The sequence below is a fragment of the Cetorhinus maximus genome, chromosome 22 (assembly GCF_964194155.1).
Source record: "Cetorhinus maximus chromosome 22, sCetMax3.hap1.1, whole genome shotgun sequence".
NCBI classification, from domain to species: domain Eukaryota; kingdom Metazoa; phylum Chordata; class Chondrichthyes; order Lamniformes; family Cetorhinidae; genus Cetorhinus; species Cetorhinus maximus.
In genome coordinates this window covers 31222952-31250074 of record NC_135900.1, presented here as the reverse complement: position 1 = coordinate 31250074, position 27123 = coordinate 31222952, and the positions used below count along the sequence as shown (strand labels likewise).

The 27123-nt window shown below is 41.2% G+C and overlaps 1 protein-coding gene across 1 annotated transcript in view; it reads left to right on the top strand.

Moving 5' to 3' along the window:
* Positions 1 to 5427: 5427 nt before the first annotated feature.
* cftr (CF transmembrane conductance regulator) overlaps positions 5428 to 27123 on the top strand; it is a 144865-nt gene continuing 123169 nt past the window's right edge. Inside the window, exons 1-3 of the mRNA XM_078568011.1 lie at positions 5428 to 5587; positions 17516 to 17626; positions 24935 to 25046. Coding sequence (XP_078424137.1) covers positions 5535 to 5587; positions 17516 to 17626; positions 24935 to 25046 — 276 coding nt within the window. The 5' untranslated portion in view covers positions 5428 to 5534. The remainder of the gene's footprint in view (positions 5588 to 17515; positions 17627 to 24934; positions 25047 to 27123) is intronic.

The following is a 27123-nucleotide window of genomic DNA, read 5'->3' as shown; positions in this document are numbered from 1 at the left end:
CTCTGCACCCAATGGGTTGGCCAAGAGGGCAGTCAAGACCTTCAAGTCCGGAATGAAAAAACTGGATTGAGACTCTATTGCAATTTGATTATCATGTTTCCTATTCAACTATAGGACTACGTCACACACGCCCATCGGTATTGCAGTTATTGATGAAGAGACGTCTCAAGACACGATTGAGTCTCATAAGCCCGAATTTAGGAATTAGGAGACACATAGATCACCTTAGAAAAAGGGAAACAGATCTACAAGAAAGGATTGCCAAACATCCCTGTTTGAGTCTACACCATTTGTGGAAGGAAGTCCCCTTGGTTTGGAAGTACTTGTAGGATCCATTGAGCCTGAGAGAGTCGACAAAACAAGCTTACATGTTCCTCCTGGAGAGCCTAGTGGACAGATGGCTCCTGAGAGAGAGTCTGAAGTCATAGAACTACGAAGTTCAACACATTTGAAGAAACCTCCAGAGAGACTGAATTTGTAAATAGTTTATTTATGTAAATAGTTGATATATTGTAAAGATTGCAAATTGTACCTTCGAGTAAAGGGGGAGGAATATGATCATCTGAGGTGCAAAGAATGTGTGCAGATTGACCACATGATTGTATTACCCAATTGCTGTGTAGTGCAGGCTACATTGTCAATCAGTAGTTATAGAATAGCATTTGGGTTTGAAAAGCATGCAAGGGTTAGTGCTCCGTTACTATGTGAATAAACAGCCTGTGTTTCACCTTCACCGGCATCATCTTGATTACCAACTCACTCACCGGTAGATAGGCGTGCAACTGTGTTCACTGAGCAAAGCAATCCAATAGAAGGAACATAACACCAGACAACTATTACTCTTGTTGAACCATCTTTGCCCCAGTGAAACACTGGAAGTGCCATAGCTTGGCCTGGGGGATGGGGGGGTTGCAAGAGGGGCCATGGAGGTAGAGTGGAAGGGCGGAGCTTAGCATGGGGGTCATGAGGGGCCATTGGGGGTAGACGGAAGGGCAGAGCTTGGCATAGGGGGCATGGGAGGACCTTCTGAACTTACCTTTTAAAGGGTTCCCTCATGCAGACTAGGGTTCATGGCTCCTCTGAGGAAATGTGAACCAAGACTCCTTCAAACCCTGGGCGGAGGGTGTAACATACCTATCTCCGCAATGCAGCCGGCTAGGTCAGGAGGGCCGAATGCTGGCTTTTGGCAGAAGCCTGTACGCCTTTAAAGGCACTCCCGAAAATCAGACAGCCCGGGAATGGGGTCGGGAATCCCGGAATGGGGACTTCCCGCCATTTTTAAAGGGCTCCCGATTTGGTGAAAATCCAGGCCTGTGTGTCAATATGGTTTTGATATAGTTCCCACCATTCACTGCCATCTGTTAAGAGGTGGTACATTGCACTGGACACATGGAACTAATGGAGACAGACAACTCCTGAATCAATCTGATTTCTCTATTTTACAACACCAATATCGTCTTCTGTCATTTTAACTCTAATGTTTCGATTTTAACATATACGGAAATGGCCATTCTAGTAAAATTACTCAGGCAGTACGTGAAAGCATTGTCAGAGAAAATGGGAATGTTTTCAAACACGATTTGTAAGTAGCGGCTCATAAAAGCTAAGAATGCTGAAAGTTTGCTAATCCCCTCTTTGGAGGACCAACTTTCTTGCTGAAGTGAAGAACCAAGGACCAGAGCAACTCTCCCGCCAGTGGGAAGGTGGTACGTGTGAAGCGGACAACAGTTCTGGGCGATCTCTAGCGCAGCATTTGTGGAGAATAAATTAAAATGTCCTTGCAAGGAGAGCCCATCGAGTATACGCAATGTATGAACCGATTACTGAATAATGAACACGTATAGCAAAACTATAATAACCAGATCAGCTCGTACAATGAATTTTGATCTGACCTTTATATCGCCCAACCACAAAAAAAAGGTAATTTAAACCCTCCAGGGAGACTTCACTGTAACCTGTTGAGCAATTCCAACATGAGAAAGGGAAAGTTCTTCATAATCAAAGGGATTATTTTAAAGAGTTATTCTTCAGGGTTGTAGTAGACTTGTTCATTATAAGGATGCCATCATAGCCTTACAGCTTTTATCAACAAGTCTACAAAGATCAGATACTAAAATTAAGATGGACTAACAGGACAATTAACTCTTACTGATTTACCTGGTGCAGATTTGCTACACATTTATTCCCATCACATCGGCACATTCTGATACAAACCACCACGATCGGCTGCTGTATTTGTCACAGTCTAAAGAAAATCACGCTTCAAAGCGCCTTGAAACACATTCTCCCCTAAATTTGCGTCTTGAAATATGTGCTCACATTTGAGTCCGAAGTATGGATTCAATCCGCCAATAAAACAAATAAGCTTTAATGGTGCATTCAATTGCTCTCTTCAAATTCTGAAACAATAATAACTAAACTAAGCTTCGGGTTTACAACAAACGAACTGGCCTTCGTGTTAACCAGTTACACTCATCCAGTACCGTTTGTGTTTGTACCTGTGTGGTTCCGCACTGCTGCTGATGCCGTGTATGGCAGACCATGTTCTTTCTCCCTCACACTGGCTTCTCGTTTGACCCGGCGATGTAGAATCTTAACTTCTGGAAACAAACATGTCGAGTCCTGGGGATAGCTCGGGCACAAATCAATCAAATGGAGTGAAATGGACATGCTTGCTCATAGGGGATTCCTGATGAAAATGCCAACGCTTAACTTCATTTGAAAACATTAATGTAGATTCAAGTATGATTCCGTGAGGATGACTATGTCAGGCTGTTGCTTGACTAGTGTGTGAGGCAGCTCTCCCAATTTTGGCATTAGCCTCTCGATGTTAGTAAGGAGGACTTTGCAGGGTCGACAGGGCTGCAATTGCCGTTGTCGTTTCTAGTGCCTAGGTTGATGCCAGGTGGTTGGTCTGGTTTCATTCCTTCCTTGTCTCTTTGTAGCAGTTTTGTTACAACTGAGTGGCTTGCTAGGTCATTTCAGGGGGCATTTAAGAGTCAACCACATTGCTGTGGGTCTGGAGTCACATGTAGGCCAGACCAGGTAAGGACAACAGACATTAGTGAACCAGATGGGTTTTTACAACAATGGTTTCATGGTCATCATTAGACTTTTAATTCCAGATTTTTATTGAATTCAAATTCCACCATCTGCCATGGCGGGATTTGAGCCTGGGTTCCTAGAGCATCACCCGAGGTCTTTGGATTACTAGTCCAGCAACAATACCACTACGCCATCGCCTCCCCCTAAATGACCACCCTTCCATCATAAGGTCAGAAGTGGGGATGTTCGCTGATGATTGCACAATGTTCAGCACCATTCATGACTCCTCAGATACTGAAGCAGTCCATGTCCAAATGCAACAAGACCTGGACAATATCCAGGCTTGGGCTGACAAGTGGCAAGTAACATTCATGCCACACAAGTGTCAGGCAATGACCATCTCCAACAAGAGAGAACCCACCCATCGCCCCTTGATGTTCAATGGCATTACCATCACTGAAATCCCCACTATCAACATCCTAGGGGGTTACCATTGACCAGAAACTGAACTGGACTAGCCGTATAAATACTGTGGCTACAAGAGCAGGTCAAAGGCTGCTATTGTTGTAAACCATTGTTGTAAAAACCCATCTGGTTCACTAATGTCTGAGTAACTCACCTCCTGACTCTCCAAAGCCTGTCCACCATCTACAAGGCACAACTCAGGAGTGTGATGGAATACTCCCCACTTGCCTGGATGAGTGCAGCTCCTACAACACTGAAGAAGCTGGACAGCATCCAGGACAAAGCAGTTCACTTGATTGGCACCACATCCACAAACATTCACTCCCTCCACCACTGATGCGCAGTAGCATCTACAAGATGCACTGCAGGAATTAACCAAAGCTCCTTAGACAGCACTTTCCAAACCCACGACCACTACCACCTAGAAGGACAAGGGCAGCAGATAGATGGGAACACCATCACCTGGAAGTTCCCCTCCAAGTCACTCACCATCCTGACTTGGAAATATGTTGTCGTTCCTTCATTGTCGCTTGGTCAAAATCCTGGAGCTCCCTTACTAACAGCACTGTAGGTGTACCTACACCACATGGACTGCAGCGGTTCAAGAAGGCAGCTCACCACCACCTTCTCAGGGGCAACTAGGGATGGGCAATAAATGTTGGCCCAGTCAGCGAACCCACATCCCGTGAATGAATAAAAATAAAATTCAAGCGTCCAGGAGTTAAATGAAAATCAAACTCAAAAGCTTTGGTATAATGTTTGAACACTGTCGGTAGGCTGATGGGATCCCCAAGCAGGACTATTCAAAAGCAAGGCACATACCGAGAATATAAAGCTCTGAAGAAGAGTCATAGGGACTCGAAACGTTAACTTTGTCTTTCTCTCCACAGATGCTGTCAGGCCTGCTGAACTTTTCCAGCATTTTCTGTTTTTGCTTCAGATAAAGAGAGGACCCTTTAAATCACCTAATTTTATTGGCAAATTGGGATCGATTTCACCTTTAAGTATCTTAAAATAATACTAGCAGAGACATGGCTGGGGCAGCTCGCTAACTCCATCAAAAGTTGGGTTGGGGGAGCAGAAAAGTATCACTTGCTGCTTGCTTAAAACAATTGTATTGTGGATCTGTCTCTCTGTTGGATGCAGAACACTGCTGCTGTCCTTTGGAAGTGTTCAGTCATCCCTGTGAATACTGATACAGCGAGATTCATTTGATACCTTTTAATAAACTCCTCAATAAAAGGGAAGCGGCGTATTTGCTTTGTTTTCTGCCGAGATAGTGAACCAATGGCTGATTATAAACTTGGCTTCACACAATGAAGTGCCCTGTAAACATAAACGAGCGAGAGCGCTGCAGGTAAAATGTGAGACCATTCAACTTAAACTGTCACGAATGTCTCGTTGATTAAAGATCAAATACCTTCGGGGCTCTACGTCTTACTATGGACTTAAAAAGAGTTCGGCTATCTTGAATCAACAGCTTTCGTTAAAAAAAAAGACTAATTTTGTTGCAAGTAATCGGTGTAAGAAAGTAACGAGCATACAAAGGAGCAGGTGAAGTGATTCTCTAAGTGGAGCTTCCGTATTTCAGCAAGACAGAGAGGTTTTTTTTGGGGGGGGGGTGGGGGGGGCGAGGGGAGGGGGGAGGGTGGGGGTGGAATGAGTTGACCTGAGCTGACCCAATGGAGAAATACAACCCAACTTTTGATTAAGGAACTGTTATTCATGATGATTAGAATATAAACATTAATATGGCAATATATTCAGTGTGTTAACCATTAATAAGTCACATTTCCCAATTGTCTTGCTGTCGTCAATGATTACAGAGAAATAGACACCAATTTGAACAATTTAAGTTCCAGCAGAGTTTTGTCATTTGGGGAAGGCACACTGCTGTCAACTTTCAGGTTTTCTCTCTCTCGCTCTCTCTCTCTGCGCTGAGCAGTGACATCATCAGGCAGTGTTAATAAGGTGGGGTGCGGGCAGACTGTGCTCAGGTACTCGAAACTCTTCACTGGACAACAATGCAGAGATCACCAATTGAAAAAGCCAATGCCTTCTCGAAACTCTTCTTCAGGTAAGACCGTCCTTCCGCATTCCGAGCCACCCCTCTCTCTATCTCACTCCTCTTGCTCCTCACAGCAAAAAGTAACCTTTCTAAGGTGCCACTTTTACAGCAATTATGCAGGGTTCACATTTATTAAAATGCCGGTACATTTCCCTCTGACTTGGACATTGTTTCTTCCGCTGCCCGAGCTGTAATGTCATGTCGATGTATAGTTAACGCGGGTGTTGCTGAATTGAGGGATACCAAGGTCCACGGATAAAGGAACTTGAAACTTCAGAAGAACATTTGTCACAGTTCACTAACTGGCAACGACTCCTACCAGTTGCACTGACCTTTCTCAGCCTACTGTTTGCAAATCAGTCCCCACTCACTGCGGAGACGAAAGCTTTAGCTACACTGCCCAGGGTTCTCACTCTAAAACCTTAAACATTCTGCTCTTTCCTTTTCAAAAGCCTTGCGAAACCTCGCTACAACCTTTTTTCATAGACCTTGACGGTACAGAGGCCAAAAATCACGAGTTCATTTAGGCGTTTATTGCTGTAATGAAAAGGAAGTATAATTATCATGCCGTTAAGTTACTGAATGTACAGCTCTTAAAGCTGAGTGAGAACGTTATGCAGTTTGGCGCTCGGGTCTGATTTGCAATTATTTCACTTGTGATAAATTAGTCGGGTCTCTTTCGGAGCGTGCGGTCGTGTCCTGGAATCATGTGCTCCTTTATCTTTTCAGCAGCAGACATTTACCGAAATGTAAAACCTCTATTTATATAAGAGGCGGGTTAGTTGTGTACAAGGTGAATGCAAGATCAGTCCTGGACTGAATGGAGAAACTGAACAATTTCTTTCGATTAAAAGTTATAAATCTAAATGAAAACTATTTACTAGGTGGCTTTGGGGGTGACTCATTTGTCCATCAGTGGGTTTTAAAAGCTGTTTATATTATTGTATGTAGTTGCTACATTAATGTATATAACGCCGTCAACTTGAAATCCTTTCCTGCACCCTGAATGTGATAACCTGGAGTCCCACCAATCACATTGCAGAATCACTTCAACCAATCACATTCTAGAATTTCAGTCAATGAAACCCTGCAGCCCATTGTCCTAATCTCAGGTTCTCAAAACTGGGAGCAGGATTCTCCATTTCTGTTTTGTCATTTCGGATGGTCTCAGTCAGAAAAAACGATAAATCATAGTCAGTGAAGAAACTAACTTTCCCTAAATTATAACCGTTATCACACAATTAACATAAAATATTTAATCACAGAATTACACAGCACAAAGGCCTACCTGTATCAGCTCTTTGGACCAGCTATCCAATTAGCCCGCGTTTTCCCAATGGCTCGGGCATTTATTTTTCTTTTCCAAGTACAATGCCCAATTCCCTTTTGAAACTGCTTTCACCAACTTTTGCAGTGGTGAATTCCAGTTCATAATAACTCGATGTGTAAAACAAATTCTCTTCTATTCCCTTCTAGCCCCCTTTCCCAATGTTGTTAAATCTGCGTCCTCTGGTTACCATCCTATTAGTGGAAACAATGTCCTCATACCCATTCTATCAAAACTCCATAATTTTGGACTATTGTATTAAATCTTACCTTAACCTTCCCAGCTCTAAGGGAAAACAACCCCAGTATCCCAGTCATAATTTACAGAAAATTACAAACTTCTTCATCCTACCTTCCAGCATTGTCCCCGTCTCATCTCCCTAGCAAAAACAATATCCTCAACCCTAGCTTGTAAAGTACACCCCTGAACTCCATGGTCAAGCTTATTTCAGGGCTGGCATCCTAAGTAGATGTTTCACCTGGCTAGGGGCGGGGGGTCTAGAACCAGGGGACACAGTTTCAGAATAAAAGGTAGGCCATTTAAGACTGAGATGAGGAGGAATTTCTTCACTTAGAGGGAATTCACTTTGGAATTCTCTACCCCAGAGGGATGTGGAAGCTCAGTCAGAGTATATTCAAGACAGGTTGCTAAATTACTGGATACTAATGACATCAAGGGATATGGGATGGTGGGGAAAATAGCGTTGAGGCAGATGATCAACCTTGATTTGTTTGAATGAACGAGCAGGCTCGGCAGGCCGAATGGCCTACTCCTGCTCCTATGTTCCTATGTAACATGGTTGCATGTGTGCAGCAGCTTAGAAGCGTACTCCGCGGTGTATATGCCTCTGTCCATCCCCACTCTCTAATGCTAGCTGTGGCCATTGCCCACGCTCCCATTTTCTCTCTCTCAGCATCTTCTACCTACAACCTCATTCCCAGTTCCTGCAACTCTAGTTTCGACAATTAGAACACTTGGCAGTAGTTGCAGATCACTGAGTAAAAGAGTGTATTTTTGACAGATATTCCTCGTTTAGCAGAGGAAGGAGCCAGAGCAGCGTGACAGTAATGAGATATCAACAGAGAGAGAGAAAGAAATGGGAACTGTAACAGAGAAATAAGAAGATGACAACAAAAATTTTTTTAAAAAGATACTGGAAGAGAATTGAGTAAAATACAGAAGGAATGAGAATAAGGGAGCCCTGATCTATCAGATTATTCAAGCGATTTGGAACACGGAGAGAATGCAAACATAAAGCTATGCCACATCGTATCTTGAATTTAATGTTATTCCAGTGACGGAATTTACTGAAACACGTTCTGGGCAATGGTGAATATAATATTTGATATTGCTGTGTGCGGAAAGTTGCATGCTGTCACTTAAATTCCGAGTGGTGCGCTGGATAAGTACATGCGCAGATACAAACAGACCAAAGAATGACAGGTCTTTCTTGGAGTTTTATAAGCGGGGAAATTAAATGCATTATTATTAAGTTCATGTTTGTTCGGGATCAGAAAAGGAGAGGGTAACAGAGATAGACGAACAAAGAGCAGTCGTTCTTTGGGTCGTCAAATCTCTTAATGTGACTATGTTTCCCAGTAGTCGTCGAGACAATCACATGAGTCTGACTCTGTCAGTCACAGTAGTGGTCAGGTCTCCCCCCAAACATTTGGAAAGCACAAAACAAGCAGCATCAGCAGAACCCAATTCTCCAAGGGCCAACTCCAAATGCTCCAGTCTCCATGCCCACGCCAATGGATAACCAATGGACACTATGGGCCGAAGGGCCTGTTTCTGTGCTGTATAACTCTATGACAATAATTGTACCTTTTGACAGATAACTTCAAGAACTTGATGAGAAAGAAAGGAGTAACATTAGCTCAGTGCAGATCACATATACAGTAGGCAATTAACCATAGTCCACGAGGGACCGTAGACATTTCTCCCTATTAGAATGAGACAGTGATTTATATAACTCTGCATCAAGCATGGGGAGGCAGCTCCCAGGTCTACTTCAGTCAGAAGGGGAATTGAGCTCAAGCTGTTGGATTTACTCTAAACCACACACTAGCCATCTAAGCGAACCGGCTCCCATATATTCAGTACATGCAGCAAACCACCCATCAACAACACTACAGGAATCTCTTTATTTTACAGTGACTCCCTGTTAAAGAGTATGGGGAATGATCGGGAAAGCGGAATTAAACTAGTTGATTCACGTGGGGAAAAACACCAGCTCAAACTTGATGGGCCAAATGGCTTGTTGCTATGCTGTTAAGTTCTTTGATTTTTATTTTTCCAAATGTTTGTACATCATGCCCGTAGTATTGTTCATACTTAATGATGAAACAATAGAGTTAAATTCTTCGAAAAGTGGTTATTTTTGGTTTTGACAATGAATGTAAAATTATTTATAAGGCCCTGATTTTAACTCCCCCAGTCTGGCAGAAATCAGACAGGGGGCAGTTAAAATGAGTCCAATCACTTATTCCCTCTAACTACGCTGCCTTTCCACTGTCACCTGCTTAATCCACTCCTCTGAGCAGGTGAGAGTGACACCTGCAGGAAGGAAATGGTGGCCATCTTCAAATGTGCAGATCAGGTTCCGATGATGCCAGTGGGACCTGACTGCAGTATTAATTGATGACTTGAGCGGGTCAGCAGTGGTATCAGGCCAGGTTTTCTGGGAGCCGATCATGGGCCAGCAGAGGTCCAGCAAGAAAATCTGAACTTTTTTAAAAAATGTAGGTTTCCTTGCAGGCCACGAGGAGCAGGGGTTTAAACCAACACCCGGTTGTGGCCTCGTGCTGTCAAGTTTTCCTACCTGCCCATTGACCAAGTGGTGAATTGGGCAGTTAGGCTGGAGCTACTATTAAAAAATCAGCCAGGCCCCCATGTCTCCAGACTCCTTGCATTCCCTGTCCTCTATCTATAATCTCACACTCCATCCCCAGCTCCACTTTAAAATCAGGGCCTTTATCATTATATTAGATAATTTAACTAAACCCTTTAACATACAAAGGCTGAATTAATAATCAATCCCCTTGCACATAAACTCCATATAGAAAGAACACTCACTTTAAATTGTTGTGAAAAGAATTACCTGTCAGTGCATCGATGTTTGCTGGTTGTGCATGACAATAATAAACCAACAGAACAATTCCAGAGCTTTGATCTTATGTACAGATGCAGATTCGCATTCTAACAGGGTACTGTGATTCCTAATTCTGTACAGTGACATTTTGGAACAGGTTCACAACAACCTAATTAAGCTCAGTGATTGCTCACTGGTAGGAAAAAGCCATTAGATGTTATGTTCTTCTGTTCTTTTAGAGTACAAACGTATTCCTGAATCACTACTTTTCAGCGTTGACTCATTTTTATCAGCATTAAACTGTTTAATTTTTAGCAAAGCAACGTTCTTAATAATATTTTTTAAGGTGACCCTCAGCCATAGATGTCACATGGTAATTAAAATGAAGACACAAAGAGCACAGCCCTGATAAACACAACAGTCTAGATTTGACCCGAGGTTTTACTTTAACAATAATAATGCTCTCTTGCAATTCAGCTTGTACTTAGCCATCCACAGTGAAGCAGCAGTTTAGTGTACGAATGTGCTGGATGAAAGAGTAACAGGATTATGGGGTAACACCCATGATTCTACAAATGGTGATGAACTTATTGATTTCAGTTGTGACACAGCAGTTGCACATTGGGGTTAAATGCTTCCTCACAGCATAGGCAATGATTTACCTGAGCTCTAGTGACACAGTGTGTGAGGAATTGTTACAGTATCCCTGCTCCTGTTAGCCAAGGAATATTACAACAACAAATTGTGTTAATGTAGCACCTTTACATGGGAACATAGGAGTAGTAGTTGGCCATTCAGCTCACTGAGCCTGCTCCACCACTCTATATGATCATGGCTGATCATCCACTTCAATGCCTTTTTCCCCACATAATTCCCATATCCCTTTATGTTATTGGCATTTAGAAATATGTCAATCTCTGCTTTAAACATACTCAATGACTGAGCTTCCACAGCCCTCTAGGGTAGAGAACTCCAAAGATTCACAACCTTCTGAGTAATAATTTTTAAAAATCTCCTCATCTAGGTCCTAAGTGACTTCCCCCTTATTTTGAAATTATGTACCCTGGCTCTAGACTCCCCAGCCAGGGGAAACATATAACCCCCATCTACCCTGTCTATTCCTTTAAGTATTTTGCAGGTTTCAATGAGATCAGCTCTCATTCTTCAAAACTGAATACAGGCCCAGTTTTCCCAAACTCTCTTCATAGGATAGTCCTGCCAACCCAGGAACAAGTCTGGTGAAAATGTTGAAAGACACTTCACAGGAGCATTATCAAACAAAACTTGGCACCGAGCCACATATGGAGATATTAGGGTTGATAACCAAAAGCTTAGTCAAAGGGCAGAATTTAGCCCTTGGTCGGGTGGGCTCGGTGGGGGTGGGCCGGGTGGTCGGGAAGCCAACTGCTGCCCGCGATCGAGGCCAGGAGGTGATTTCATGCTGGTGGGCCTCCAGCATGAAACGCAAGCGGCAGCGCTCAGCCTGTGCGGGGACAGGGGGGTGAGAGTGCAAGCGGGTCGAGCACGAACTTCGTGCATGTGTGCGAGCCTGCCCTTGAGAATCTCCCTGAGGTGCAGATCTGCCTCAGGGAGATGAGGAATTTTTACAAAATAATAAGGCTTAGGAAAAATGTTATAAAACATATCCTCTCATGTGACTCTGTCACGTGAGCAGGGACGTGTTGTAAGTGAAGTCTGAAAATTTTATTTCATTTTTATTTGATGTTGGAAACCTCATCCCGCCCATGGATGAGGTTTCCAAAAAAAGTGCAAAGGCCGCCTGGCCTTTTCGCCTGCCCGCCAACCATAAGGTTGGACAAGCAGCAGAAAATTCTTTTTAATTGATCCTTTAATAGCCTTAATTGGCCTTTTAATTGTCAGCAGACACACTGCCGACTCCGGCGCATGCCCGCCAACTGAAATATCACTCGACAGTGCGTTGACGTCGGGATGCTCGCCCGATGTCAACGCGCGTCATTTTACACTCGAGCAGGTTGGGCGCGGACCCGCCCGCCGGGGTAAAAATTTTGCCCAAAGAACTAGATTTTAAGGAGTATCTTAAAGGAGGGAAGTTCAAAAGGGAAAACATTGCTTTAAATATTAATAACACCTTGCATTGCTCAAAGTCAGTAAGAAACTAAAACTCTCAACAGAACAAGGTTTGAGTTTAAACACTACTGGAACTAATGCTGGGATGTGAGGAATCTCTCATCATACTCATAGCTGTGAGCATCTATGTCCTACATGGCATTTGTAATGAGTTTTCTAATGAATGGAGCAAAACAGCCCTGAAAAAATACTCTTTTTCTGTCTTAATTTCAAATATAGTACAGTATTTTGTGATTTACAAAATGAATGTCAGCTTGAGTTATGAGTATGGATGTTAGGTATGTTGACAAATCTTATGTTGACAAATGCATTGTGAACATGTCCTGTGATTTCATGGTTTAGTGACCAGTATTTATTGAGGAACCCATTCCTCACTAAAATATATGTAACATTGGATTACCTTCAAAGCTGTATTATTACCATAGCATTGCTATATGAGTGATTAAAATAATTAGTCATGTACCAAAGCACAGTCTAAAATAAGTAATGAAATAAGTTGCAGAAATTGTATTTCAACTACATTCTGCTTAGCAAATAGCCTAACTGCAACAATAGCAGATGAATAGGCATCTGATTACATAGTAAAACCCCCAAAAATTGAATTCTGTACATTATCATTAATTGTGAAAAGTTGAATTTGGTCTCAAATAGGCAATGTAATTGTTGCATACAAATTATTTAGCAGTAGTCCCCCAAGAGATGATTGTACAAAACGCCGAAACGTTTGTCAATGTATTACCGTATCTGCTGGCACATCAATGTGAACTGTGGAAAGTACTCAAAACATTCCTGACAAAAATTGGAAATCTTTGGGTTTCTTTTGAGAAAATATGTGAAGTTGGAGGGGAGGTCTTGTGGTGCAGTGGTAGCATCCCTATCTCTGGGCTTGAAGCTTTGGGTTCAAGTCCCACTTTAGGATTTGATGCTAAGGAAGATGTGTCTATAATGTGGTCAAACAGGTTGATTCCCAGCCTGCAAATTCTTTCAATACACCTGATGGCAGGTGGCAAAGAGCAGGAGAGTTTCCTGGTCAGCCATACTGCAGAAGGCAATGGCAAACCACTGCAGTACTTTGCCAAACATAATTGTAGACCAGTCCATGGCTGCCACTGCCCTGGCAGAGCATGTTACCTGAAGTAAAGGTGTGAATTTGAGAGTAGCCAAATGATGATAGCCGCCCCAGCTATATTTTTACTACACAAATCTTTCACCTTACAATGGGCACCCAATGAAAATGCAGCAAAACCTTCCCTAAATATATAGGAAGGTTTTTTTCAAGGATTTTTCAGTGAACCCAATAGAGATATCTAGAAAAAAGGAATTCTTACCCTCCAGAAGAATAAATTGCTTTCACCTAGTAACTGGTATCAATTCTATCTTTTCTGTTTAGGAGACAGTATAATGGATTTTAAAGCACATAAGGAAATGATAAAATTGTTTCCTATTTTTAAGGATGCCACTATGGTAGAGATACTTGTCTTTACAGTGTGATGTGCCACTGGCAAACTAAGCTATTCTGATTTCACACTAACTCAGCAGCAAAGAAATACTCTACTGTTGGCTTGCTTCACATTCAGGTTAAGAGAATGAACAGGTTAATTTTTAATGTTCAGAGCATTCAGTTGGGAGTGTCAAATCATCAAATGAACTCCCAAGTTAAACTTATATTTTTTGTGCATTAGAAACTGTTTTATGCTGACATGCAATTGAAAATACAAGGCTCTCAAGATCTATACAATTAATACAAATTTAGTTTTTACTTTAATGAATCTAAAAGCTTCACTTTGCATAACTCATATCCTATCTCAATGCATAATACATGGAAATGTGGCTAAAACAAATGCCTCTGAGAGCTGTTCTCTGCTTTTGTCTTTCATTCATTAGTGATCCAAATGAATTAAGTTCTCGGAAATTGTGGATCCAGATTGGAGCAGTTCTGCATTCTGCATTATCAGTAGTGTACATGTGAGAGCTATCAAACCATTGTAATTGTACATGAGTCAGTCAGTATTTGTAAAGAGAAAGGACAAGTTAACATTTAAAGTGTAACCCTTTATTAAAACTATTCGTACTCAAATGTAGTCAGGCATCTTAAATGGCATTTAGTAAATGTACAGCATAGACATTGGAAAATATGGGAAATACTATACATAGGAGAACAAAAAACATTCAGAGAACATAATGCAACTTAATTCTAGTTGCCCTCCAGTGCTGCTGAGTCAAGATCAAGTGTAGTCTTCAGCTGAAAATGGATAAGAGGATAGGGGCTAATGCGGATATAATTCAGTCCTCATTTTGAAGTAATATATTCTGTCCTTATATGTGTATTTTCCATTATAATTTCCTGTGCCCACATTTATAATGCAAACTGCCCATGCAAACTTGCCACAGTGTGATTACACTTTCCTGTCATGGGTGGAGTTGCAGCACCTTCGCTAGGGCCAGTGTGTTAATTACAGCCTGTCAAGTTTTAAGTAAACAATTTGTATCATAAATGTGGACCTGAGATTTTATGGTGGAGCAGAAATCTGAAGGAAATGGATGCAGGTGCAAGATTTGTAATATGTCAATAGATTAGATATTATATTACTGATTTGAAAGTATTGCCGGAGTTCCGAAGACGAGTCACACTAGGCTCGAAAGGTTGACCATTTGTTTTCCTCTCCGCAGATGCTGCCAGACCTGCTAAGTTTTTCCAGCACTTTCTGTTTTTATTTTATAAAAATATTGCTGCCTGTTTACGTATTAGGACTGAAACTGTTTTATGTGGACATATAAGATTTTACAATAGTAAAATTGACAGGAATTGCATGCAGATGCAAGATTTTAATACGTTAATAGATAAGGGCGTTTTCATTAGGTTGTGCTGGTATTTCCAGTGCAATGCACCCCAATGTCAGTCAAACCTGCGCAAATGATCGAGGAAATTCAAACGGAAATTATGCCCAGCGTAAATTGTGTTTCCGCTACGCTTCTGTGCTAGTTTAAAAAGTGTTACACTGAAAACCAGCCCTGCCATAAAATTGGCCACCCCTTCAGATGGAATTAATCACCATGGCGAGTTTCTGTTAACCACAATTTTCAAAACTTTGAAGAGGTTCTTAAAATTAAGGTGATTTATTTAGGTGCAAGGGCACCCTTTTAATGTTTCTTTAATTTACCAAGAATGTAGCTACTGCAGCACGGCCCAATGTTCCTAGGAAATGGCTCTGCATAGCTTTTGAAGTTATTTACTGTCACATAAAAATCAGGACATTTACAGGTGGCGGCCTAGACACATTAAAAATGTTCACTTTTTATAATAAATTCATTTTCTGTTGAATCTGCACTAAGTTACCACTTTTAAATATGTCAAGGAATATTTTAAGGCAAATTTTTACAAAAATACATTCCAAAATGCTGCCCAATTACATTGAAAGATTTTAGGGAGAATTTTCTCCCCGTCGGGCGGGCAGGCCGGGAGCGGGCGTGGAGCCGATCGCCGCCCACGATTGGCTGTGCGCCGCCATTTTACATGGGTGGGCCAGTTAAGGCCCGCCCTACGTGACACACACCCAGAAGCACTCAGCGTTACCTGTGCGGGCAGGGGGAGGAGGGAGAGCCGGGGCCTGCGCTCTTTCACACACACACACACACACGCGAAAGAGCGCAGAAATCTCCCTGAGGCACAGAGCTGCCTCAGGGAGATTATTTTCATCCTGAAAAGTTGAATAAAAGAATTTTAAAAATGATTCAGACATGTCCCCTCATGTGACAGTGTCACATGAGCTGGGACATGTCTATGAATTTTAATAAAGATTTTTATTTAAGTTATAAACACTTCATGATATCTCAGCCCACCTGTTGATGCAGTTTCATGAAAAATGCGAAGGCCGCCTGGTTCTTCGTCTGCCTGTCGACCTTAAGGTTGGACTGGCAGCCCTGACAAGTACTTTAATTAGGTCATTAATGGCTTTAATAGGCCTTTGACAGTTCGGCGGGCGCACAGCTGACTCTAGTGTGCGCCGCCAAATGGAAGGTCAGAATGACGAGTGGTGACATTGGGGTGCAAGCCCGACGTCACCGCGCATCGTTTTACGCGTCAGTGTGTGGAGCCGACCAGAAGATTCTGCCCTTTATTTACTTTCCAAGATATGCAAATAAGTTTGAGTGGCAATGTGAGCGAAAAGATCACTTTGAAAAACGAATGCAATTTTGAGCGCAATTTGTGCCTGATCACCAATTGCAAAAGCAGAAACTCTTGGCCAATATTGTATCTGTATTCTTATGTCAATTTGATTCATTTGGTAACACTCTTGCCTCTCTGGCATAAAGTGTGGATTCCAGCCTCCTGCGTAGGTGCACATAATCGAGGCTAATACGTCAGGGTTGTACTGAGGTAGTGTTGAATTATTACAAGGCATTAAACTAAAGTCCAATCTTCCAAATCTTCAACTGAACTGTTTGAAGAAGAGTAAATGGTTCTCCTAGTATTCTGTCCAAAATTCAACCAACATCACTGGAAACAGTTTCTTTGGCCATTCATTTTATTTTCTATTTCTGTGATCTTGCTGTTGCAAATTGGTTGCCACCTATATGTAAAAACAGTGACTGCATTTCAAAAGTAATTAGTTGGCTGTGAAGCACTTTGGGATGTCCTGAGGGCATGGAAAGCAATATATAAATGAAAAATGCTAATAATCTTCTTTCTTCTGATGTTATTTACCATTAATGTGGTGCCACGTTATATTTGCAAATACTGGGAAGAAATTGGACTTGCACATGAAACAGATGGCAAGTCAGCAGAGTGGTTACTCTGTGCACCAGTCTGTGCAGCTTGCTGCTATCAACAACAGCAATAAGGGCTGGCTGCAAAGCCAGCAGCAGCTCTCAGGTAGGTCCTTTGAGAGGGGAGATGATGCTGGGATGGGGTGTTTTGTGGAGTGTGGAGGAATACTACACCTCCTCCTCACAATGTACTAACATTTATCAAGATTTTGAGCCTTTAGTCAGCAGTCTCCACCACTCCCTTTGAGGACCAGCTGAATTTGTACTCAGCCCTCCACTGATGCTGCTCAGTAGTTAGTGCCAGGAGACATATAACAAGGGCCTAGGGATGACTTGTTTCGTGATTAGCCCTGTCCAAGTAGAGCTACTTGGCCTAAGTCTGGGAAACCAATAGAGAGCTGTGACTGAGGTTTGTAACATGGCGGATAAATTCCACTTATGTATTCCTGGCACTCTGGGGATCCATGCAGTGAAACTGTGCACTCCCAGCCTGTGAGATCCTGTCCACCATGTGGATAAAAAAATGAAACATTTACCTCTTTGTAAAATGGAAGACTTTTAAATTGTGTCCCAGCACACCATGGCAATGACCATGGTTTTATATTCAAATAACTTTTTTTGTTAATATTGCATTCTTTAGATGGCCAAGACCCATTTTGACAAAAGGCTACAGACAGAAGCTGGAACTGTCAGACATCTATCAGATTCCTTCATCTGACTCTGCAGACGAGCTTTCTGAGATGTTAGAAAGGTACGTGATAGAATTACGCTAATAAAGTTTTTTTTTAACATAGTGCTTAATAATTTATACTAAATACGAATGGGTAGTGATGACCACTCAATTATAAAGTCTGTAAAAGTTTCATATTAGTTAAATGAATCAATGAGTTTACCATTGGGATAAGGTCTTCCCAAGATGTCGAAAGAGAATAGATTGGATTTACCTTTGCTGCACCACACAAAATTAGGCAGCTTAGTGGCAAAATATCAAGGGAAATCAACTGGAGAGGTTCATTACTGCCTTGACAGATTTACCTCCCTGTGCTGCAGCAGGAAAAGAGGCCAACCACTCCTTGGCCATCCTGTGTAAAGAACAGTAGGAGGTGGGGCCCAGAAACGTAACTGATTTCCACTACCTTGCAATGCTACTACCAACAATTCCAGGGATTTCTAGAAGAGGGGAAACAATAGATCTTGGGGAAGCAGCGGAGGCCAGCTGGAACTTTTCTAGCACATAAAGATCCAGTAGTAAGCATTTCTCCCTCTCCCCATACCTCCAACCTACCATATTTAGGCCTCAGCTCAGTCTAAGACCTATACTTGTATTCATTTTCATGAAATCAGGGATGCCTGAGATACTCACTCCATCTTCTTCTCTACCATTGGAAGGCTCTCTATGATGGTGGTGATTTAACAGGGAGTCAGTACTGCAGTTTTGATCCAGAAAATTAGGTTTGGGTCATGACAAGGCCAAGCGACAAGTCTTGTTCAACCATCCTCTGGCAATGAATCTGGCTGGAGAAAAATTCAGGCCAATGCCCATGAAACTCATCTCTGTTCTATAATCATTTTCCACAAAATTAAGCATCCAAGTCAAGGTGGTGAAAGGATTAACAATCACAACTATGTCATACAGTCATGGAGGAATAAAATACTGAATTAATATTGCTAAAATAAATAAATAATTCATTCATTAATGGTCTTAATAGGCCTATCAGTTATCGGTGGGCACGCAGCCGACTCTGGCACGCGTCCACTGAATAAGACATCGCGCTGACATCATCACGCGTCACGTTACACGCCGTCGTGTCGGGCCTACCCCTGCACACTGACTGAAAAATTCAGGCCATTATGTTAATTTACTGACTTTGTAAACCTGGCTGGGGGCCTCTCCTGTCAGGAGCATACATCGGACATTAGTGCGTATGCTGCATGCAATGTTTTCACCTTTAATTTCAATAGTTACAGAATCATTCCTAACAAACATCCAGATTCCTTACATGTGCTCCCTACTGGGAGTGTAAGGTGAATTATGTGTAAAGTTTTTAGTGTTTGCTTGGTGTTTAACAGATCCTGCCAACACCTTGAAGTGACCTTTTAAAATTCTTCTGCATCTTGATAGCCCATGTGCTGCTTTTTACACGGATTTTTTTTTGCTCGTTAAGACATGGCCGTCTGTGCTGGGGATTGAAACCCTTTCCACTTACGCAGTGTCACCGCGCAGTATCGCATTCAAGTTAAATAGCTCCCACTGCTCTAGTCCAACAATTCATCTGAATAGTGTTATCGGAGAGAATGTGGATTACTGTGCCAATGTGAAGTTTTTTCGTTACTTTCATCAGCTGACCCGGCCATTTTTCTTAGACAATTCTGTTTCATTGATGGATAGCTTGTACTGAAAATTCCTGGCCACAGGTAGCTCAATTGTGACAACCCAATTCATTTCACTTTGGACTATTAGAACAACGACAGTAATAACTTGTATTTATATAGACCGCCAACATAGTAAAATGTCCCAAGGTGCTTAATCACAGCTGGGTCAGCTGTTAGCCAAAGTAGGCTCTCATCCCATCTATCCAGGTTGGATTCAACCTTGTGCCTCAGAAGTGAAAGGGTGTTTGCCACCCCTCTATGCTAGCCAGTCTCATTTTCACAGATTCTTATTTGTAAACATTATTACAATTAACAGGGAAAGTTATTTATCTTTCCCTACAAATAAGATACTGTTTCATTATTGCACCTATTAAACATGTGTCTTATCAGCTTGATTACTTCTTTCCAGGTAACGACAACCCTATCATTTTGTTCAGACAGATAGGGAAAGGGAAAGTTGATTAGAAGTTGCAATGTCACAATTTGCATAAAATTTATTAAAATATATATGTCATTTTAATCATATAATCATGGTAAGTGATTCACGGGGGTCAGGCATAATGGGTTCATCTGTTGTTTATAAGGAATTGTCCTGAGACTACCGATGAAGGATTGCATTAGCAAGTTTCCTGGATAGACCAAATGTTTCTACTTAGAACTGATAGAACAGAATTAACTCCTGATAAGCATTGCCAAAGTTGCAGTTAGAAGAGTGCTTACGCTATCTATTTAATTTCTACTTAAAGGATTTCAGTTGTTGTTCTATGAGAGAACCAAGGTTGTGTGCTCTGTAGTTCAATTTGGACATATACTATAGACCGTACAATTTGAAGAGAGAAAAGAAACTGGAATCCCTGTGATTCTTAAGTACATTAAAAGCAAGTGTTGATTGAGAGCAGTAAGGCTGAAACAACACACTGGGCAGAATTTTCTGCCTGTCGGGTGGGTTGGGGGGGAGCGGGTACAGGCAGGTCCCGCCTGTGGATAAGGTTCCATGAAAAATGCGAAGGCCACCTGGGCTCTTCGCCTGCATACCAACCTTAAGGTTGGACGGGCAGCTCCGTTAATTATTTTAATTGATAGTTAAATGGCCTTAATAGGCCTTTGACAGTTCGCTGGGCATACAGCCGACTTGGGTGCATGCCTGCCGAGCTGAAAGTCTGAATGACGCGCCGTGATGTCAGGACACACACCCAACATCACCACGTGTCATTTTACGCCTCGGCAAATGGGCCCCACCCCCGCTCGCTGAGCCGAAGATTCAGCTCACTAACTTCTTGATGAAACTAGCTTAGCTTTAGCTTTTCCCCTTGAGTTAACTTCAGTGAACAGCAACAACAATTTATATTTATATAGTACCTTTAACATAATAAAGCCGCCCAAGGCGCCTCAGAGGAGCATTATGAAATAAAATATGACCCTGAGCCACATAGTGTCAGGTCAAGTGACTGCTTGGTCAAAGAGGTAGGTTCTAAGAAGCAGCAATAAAAAAAGACTTGCATTCATATTGCACCATTCATGACCTTAGGGGCTCCCAAAATGCTTTACTAGTTTATTGACATATATTAAAACAACAGCATTGTTTTTACAAGCAGTTCAAAAGTATTTGCAAAGCCAGTATATCTGATCGACAAGGTCCATTGTGTATTTTTTGCAGACATATATAATATTTGCCTAAGATTAATGCATCTGCTGAACATTTGTTTACTTGTTCATATTGGAAAAGTCAGGGAAAACATGACCACGAGCAGGAAAAATAGCTTTGGAATGAAAAAATCCTTTCAGTATCCAGGGAACCAAAAATTAAATTTCCCACCACCTTGTAGCATCATTGATGTCTTACCACCTCAACTTTCAAGAATAATACAAGAACAAAAACAAAAATATGTCTTAGTTCTGATGAAGGGTCATCCAGACTCGAAAGGTCAACTGTGTCCCTTTCCGCAGATGCTGTCAGACCTGCTGAGTATTTCCAGGTATTTTTGTTTTTGTTCTAGATTTCCAGCATCCGCAGTATTTTGCTTTTATCTAAGAACAATACAAGTATCAGTTCTAGCACTCAGTTGTTTTCTGTTCTAACGACAGGGCTCAGTGAGAAAATTAAGTGAACAAGCAAGGCTGTTTAAACAGCAAGCTGATTTGTTCAATGAAAAGCAAGAATGCATCCAACGTTCTGTATTTTAGATTGCTGCCACCTATAGAAGTAGAATCATACTTTGCTCTCCACTCACAAGTATTATTTTGAAGGTGGCTATGAGGAGGGATAGAGGAAGAGGAAAGAGAGAGAGAGGGAGAGGAGGAGTGAGTGTGGAATTGGGGAATTCATTGTTCATTATGCAGGGGAGAGTTCCAGATATTGAAAGACTTTCCATAATGGGAGAAGTTGTTAAAAAATCTCACCAATAGAAGGGAGAGGGCATTATCAGGTTCTCAGTGAGCGGGGGGAGAGAGTGCCAGCTGTTGAAAAGCTGCTCAGTGGGTGGCAGGGTGGGTGTTGGGGTGAATGCCAGCTGTTAACACATTATCTGTGCCTCTAGTTCTCACTTTCCACTGTGCTGTGTGCACGCTGTCTTGACAACTTCAGATAATATTGTGCCCTTGCATTCCATGTTCATGCTTCATTCATTCCACGTTTTTATCTTCTAGCCTGACTTTCCCTGCTAAGGGCTGGGGAGTTATATACTTGCTTTTCATTTACCAGCATTTAGTTTAGATGTTTGGTATTAGCCTGTAATAGCACTGCTGAGCCACCAAGTGGAAATTTTTAATACTACTGTTTGCTTAGGCAGAAAGGGTTGTGTTCAGTTGATTGGCAGGCATGTAACATTAGGTGACGTAAAGTTATGCTCACATTTCCACTTACATGCAGAAAGCCATTAGAATGTTGCAATTATTTTGAAACATAATAGATATTTCTTTTAAGTCTGTTTACATGCCGATTTGTGCCTCTTCTTGCCCTTCCGAAGGCAGTGACTTATACGGCCTGATTTTAACTCTGAAAATGGATGGGTTTTGAATTAGTTAAAATCTCGTCCATAGTAACCATCTTTTTAGTTCCCCTGCATTTATTTTTGCTAAAGTTGTAACTCCTTCCTTCGATCTGAGTAGCATTATTATATTTGCTACTTTGTATTCGGGGTCAAATACCTTGATGTACAACTAGAAGCTCAGAATAAAGGATTGCACTGTGAAATTTGGTGGGCTTCTCACTACTTTTGGATAGCTTGGCTAGTTTTTAGTAGTTACTAAAAGATGTATTACTGGACTTTGGCAGTTGGCTAATCCATGGTTAAGGTGCATAATAATCCAAATAATGAATGACATCAGGTAATAAGACAGGCTTGCCTTCTGAGGCAGTCTTAATGAGGCAATGGTGTAATGGTACTGTTGCTGGACTAGTAATCCAGAGACCTAGGGTAATGTTCTGGGGACCTGGGTTTGAATCCTGCTGTAGCAGATGGTGGAATTTGAACTCAATTTTTAAAAATCTAGAATTAATTCTAATGATGACCATGAAACCCTATTGCCAATAATGCTGTCCTTACATGGTCTGGCCTACATGTGACTCCAGACCACATTGCTCCAGACAAAATGTGGTTCCCTCTTAAATGCTGTCTGAGCAAGGGCAATTAGGGATGGGCAATAAATGCTGGCCTAGCCAGCAACACCCACATCCCATGAATGAATTTTTTTAAAAATTGGATGCCTTGAGTGAAGTTTTATTATAAATTGTAAACCAACATCACTGAGCATTTAATCATACAAATATTGAAAAGAGATTTGGTAGCAATTTTTTAAAAAAAAAACAAAGAATTACTAATGTTAAATGATGCGTCAAGGTTCAGTTTGCAGGAATCGGTGCTTGTTATGTGAAGCTAAAATAGATAACAGCAGCTTTGATAACTTTGAGAACATATTTTTTGCCAATAAGTCAACATAAATGGAACTACTAAGAAATGTAAGACAATGATTATCCACTTAGTGTTGAATAGTGTCAGTCAGTTGAAACTAATTAAAATTCAAAGAATAGTATAGCCTCTTCTATTTCTTTCATAGATGCTGAACAATTTACCATATAACAGTCAATCTTTTCCTTTGAGGTCCATTGGCGATAAGGATTATATTAAAATTAATTAAAATAATTGCATGGATAACTGGGAGAGTAAAATGTTGAATATTAATACAATGCTTAGCAAAGTTGGCACTTGAATATCAGGTTTCATTTCTTTGATATCACACTGGCAGAAATTGCTGATTTATTGGTTAATAGCACTGGAATCTAAATAAGATTCACAGATCATTGTAGTATATTTCTCACCTACATTATACAGCATGTGCTAGGAAATAACAATTACACAGATGCAATTTACATGTTTGTATATTGTTGTGTATTTGTGTTTGAACTTATTTATATTTAATTCTAAGCATGGTGCAAACAGCATTTAATAGCTTTTATTAATAGCTTTTATTCAAGATCTTGTACTGAAATAACTATAAAACGACAATGAAGAATCGGGATGAACTTCACATTGCACAGCTATGAAAAGCATGGAACAGCATTATTTAGGCATGGAAACACTAAAGTTAGTGGGTACGTTGCTAGGGGAAAGGGGAGTTGAATACAAAGCTTGTCAAATCAAAGCTAGGGGAGGTATTACAGTGTTTAATGGTTATCAGGTGACCCCACCAGCCTACTGAATTTATGAGAAGGATCAAGGGAGGTAAATCATTGAGACAATAAGTTAAAGTGGCTCTGACAGACTGGGCCCCCGATCTTGCTCTAATAACCTTACTCTCCGCTTAGCGAAAAGCTGTTTGTTGTTGTGATTGCAATTAATTCCTGTTTAAATCTTACCATACCATTATTAAATTTTAATTTTATTAAACAAGTAGCTCTGTTAGCAGGAATGCTCTCACTTACAGGAACAATTGTTTAGATGGAAATCAAGTACTTACCAAGTTCCACAGTTTGTTTAATAGGAGTGACCACTTAAATGGGGAGATTGTTTCTTGCAAGGGTGCATCCATTGTGTTATAACAAAAGTGTTGCCCATCAACCTGGAGCAAATTAATGTTATAAAGAACTTGTTTTATTTATATGTTGCTAGTTTCAAGTTAAATCATCCTAGGTCATTGATATCGAAAGGCCTTTGACAAGAACACATAATGCTTAATCAGTTCTCTTGATATTAAACAATGATATTAGAAGGACCTGTCCTTTCAAGAGGTCAATGTTCCTGTAGTGAGTAAGTGCACTATTTCTAAATAGTCTAAGCTTTGGGCTTGTTTGCTCTGATTTCTCCTTCCAAGAGACTGGAAAAATTCCAAATGCTTTTATTTGCTTGTAATTTGTGCCACTGCCCTTCAGACTCTCAGTAACATTCTAAATAAGCATTGAACATGACCTTTTAAATAATTAAACCCCTACAGTGTGATATATAGTTGGGTGTTTTTAATCTGCCAAAAATGTGGCCCAATTGGAATTTGAACTTTCATTCAATTATGATGTTTGCTAAGGTTAGATCTTCAAAGTCTCCTCCTGCTTTTATTTTTTGCTATCTAATTAGTTACCTTTGCCAAATCTCCCTGGCTATGCTTAAGCAGAATAAAATATTTCAGAGATCCCCGTTGCTCCTTAAAAGACTTGTACATTTGAATTAATCAACTTGTTTTCATTTGTTTGCAGAGAATGGGATAGAGAGTTAGCAACATCAAAGAAAAATCCCAAACTTGTCAATGCACTTCGCCGATGCTTTTTCTGGAGATTTTTGTTTTATGGAATCCTGCTTTATTTTGTGGTGAGATTTTGTTCACTAACAGATGCTACTAACTGAACAATGAAGTGTCAAATTGTTGTGAATTGCAGCAAAACTACTTGATGATTAAAATGCATTTTGCAACTGTGAAAATAATTTATGTCGCCTGATGAGAATGGATGATTCTGGAAGTACACAGCAAGTCAGTCAAGATCTAAAATCTGTGTGGATAGATTTGGGTAGAATCCCCTTTCTTGTCCAACTGAGCTGCTAATGTGCGATTTCTCTTTTCTGATTGTGTGGCCGGAATCTTCCTCTGCAGCAGGTTCCCCAGCGACGGGGCCGGCGAGCTATTGAAAGCTCCATCCACATCGGCGGGACTAGAAGATCCCGCCGGCGTGAAGGCTGGGCAACTGCGGCCTGTGTTTCCAATATTTTATTTGTAACTTTTATTTTATTTTTTCTCTTTAGTTATTCTCCTCCCTTCCATATACCATTGTGTACCTCTTTTACAATTTACCATGAAGTCAATGGTACAAACTGGGTGCCTATGCCATCAATGAACTAAAAGCAGCACACCAACATATAACATAATATTCAAGCTTGGTTACCACTTTTTTTCCTGTTATACTTTAAGATATATGTCACATCAATCAAAAACTGGCTAGAATTTCCCCTCAAGCTAATATTCTATATAAGGATTGAGAGAGTATGGATTTAATAAAATAAACATTGAGAAACAGATGCGTGCTTAACATGGATAATGGTTAGTTTATACTGTTTCTCTTTTAAGACTGACCCATGTCGGACAAAGGGGGTGAAAATTGGGCTTGGTGGCTCCCATTTATTGGGTGTTAAAAGTTCACTTAGTGCTCCAAAGTTACATCCGTGGCACATGGGATGAATCATGCTTGATGCCATTTTTGTGAGGGCATTAGCACAAATGCAGTGAATGCCTCTCAGAAGTAAGCAGAACAGGCAGACCATGACGTCAATAAGTGTGCATCGCTGATTGGACTCCAGCGCTGCAATTTTGGAGCTCAATGCTCCAGCTAATTCCCTCACTTAATCTCTCATGGCTGAACATGCATTCATCAGCAGGAGGGACCCCACAGCAGCGCTTTTTAAAAGGATCATCAACTACTTACAGGTTAGTTGGTAGTTGCTTTCCCCTGGTGGTTGCTTTGATTCTGCGGATGTTTAGAGCTTTCTATACATGTTTAAAGTTGAAAACATTTACAGGGAGTGGTGTTGGAGGTGCTGAACAAGTTTTTGCTGACCTCAAAGCTTCTGCGTAAACCAGCTGCTCCAAGATATGGATGCACTAGTACATATCTCCCTTTCAATACAGCACAACTGGGAAAATGAACAGAGCTCACGCAGAGCAGGACAAACTACTGGAAGAGTAAGGAGGAGGAGGAGGAGAAGGACAGGAGGCCAGATCTGTCCAGGGTGCTTATGGTTCAATTATCCACCTGAATCAGTGAGGAACAATGTGTCAGACATCCATACTTCAGTAAGGGTGTCCTCGCTGAAATCTGCTGCTGGCAGCACCCCAGGTGCAGCCTCAGAGCAGGGCAAGGACCACATTGCCAGTGACTGTGAATGCGACCATGATGATGAACTTTTATGTGTCTACCTCCTGCCATGCCCAATAACGATGTATTCCTAACTTGTTAGATACAAGCTCTATTTTTTAAAAGCAAAGGAAAAAACATGGAATAATGGACACTGTACTCTCCCAAAATCACTGTCAGAAAGTCAGATGACTACTGTTTGTCTTTTCTAAACAGACAAGAATTAATTCATGCCTGAACATTTTTCTCGAAAGTTATGAAAATATAAATGTCTGTGGGTGGAGTCCCTTCCCTTGAAAATAAATTCAAAATGCAAGATCATTTGTGGAATGTACAGCTCCTACTGTCTGGATGTTTGCTGAAACTTAAATTCAATGGTCACTCTAGACTCAGTGTCTGTGAACTCAAAACTTAAGAAGGGAGGTATGAAGAAGCCAGTATCACATGCAGGTGTGAATGGCTACCATTCATCCCCCATTGTCTAGCAATGTCTTCTAACTTCAAATCATTTGTGTGGACAATAGAAGTATTGATCATGTGGT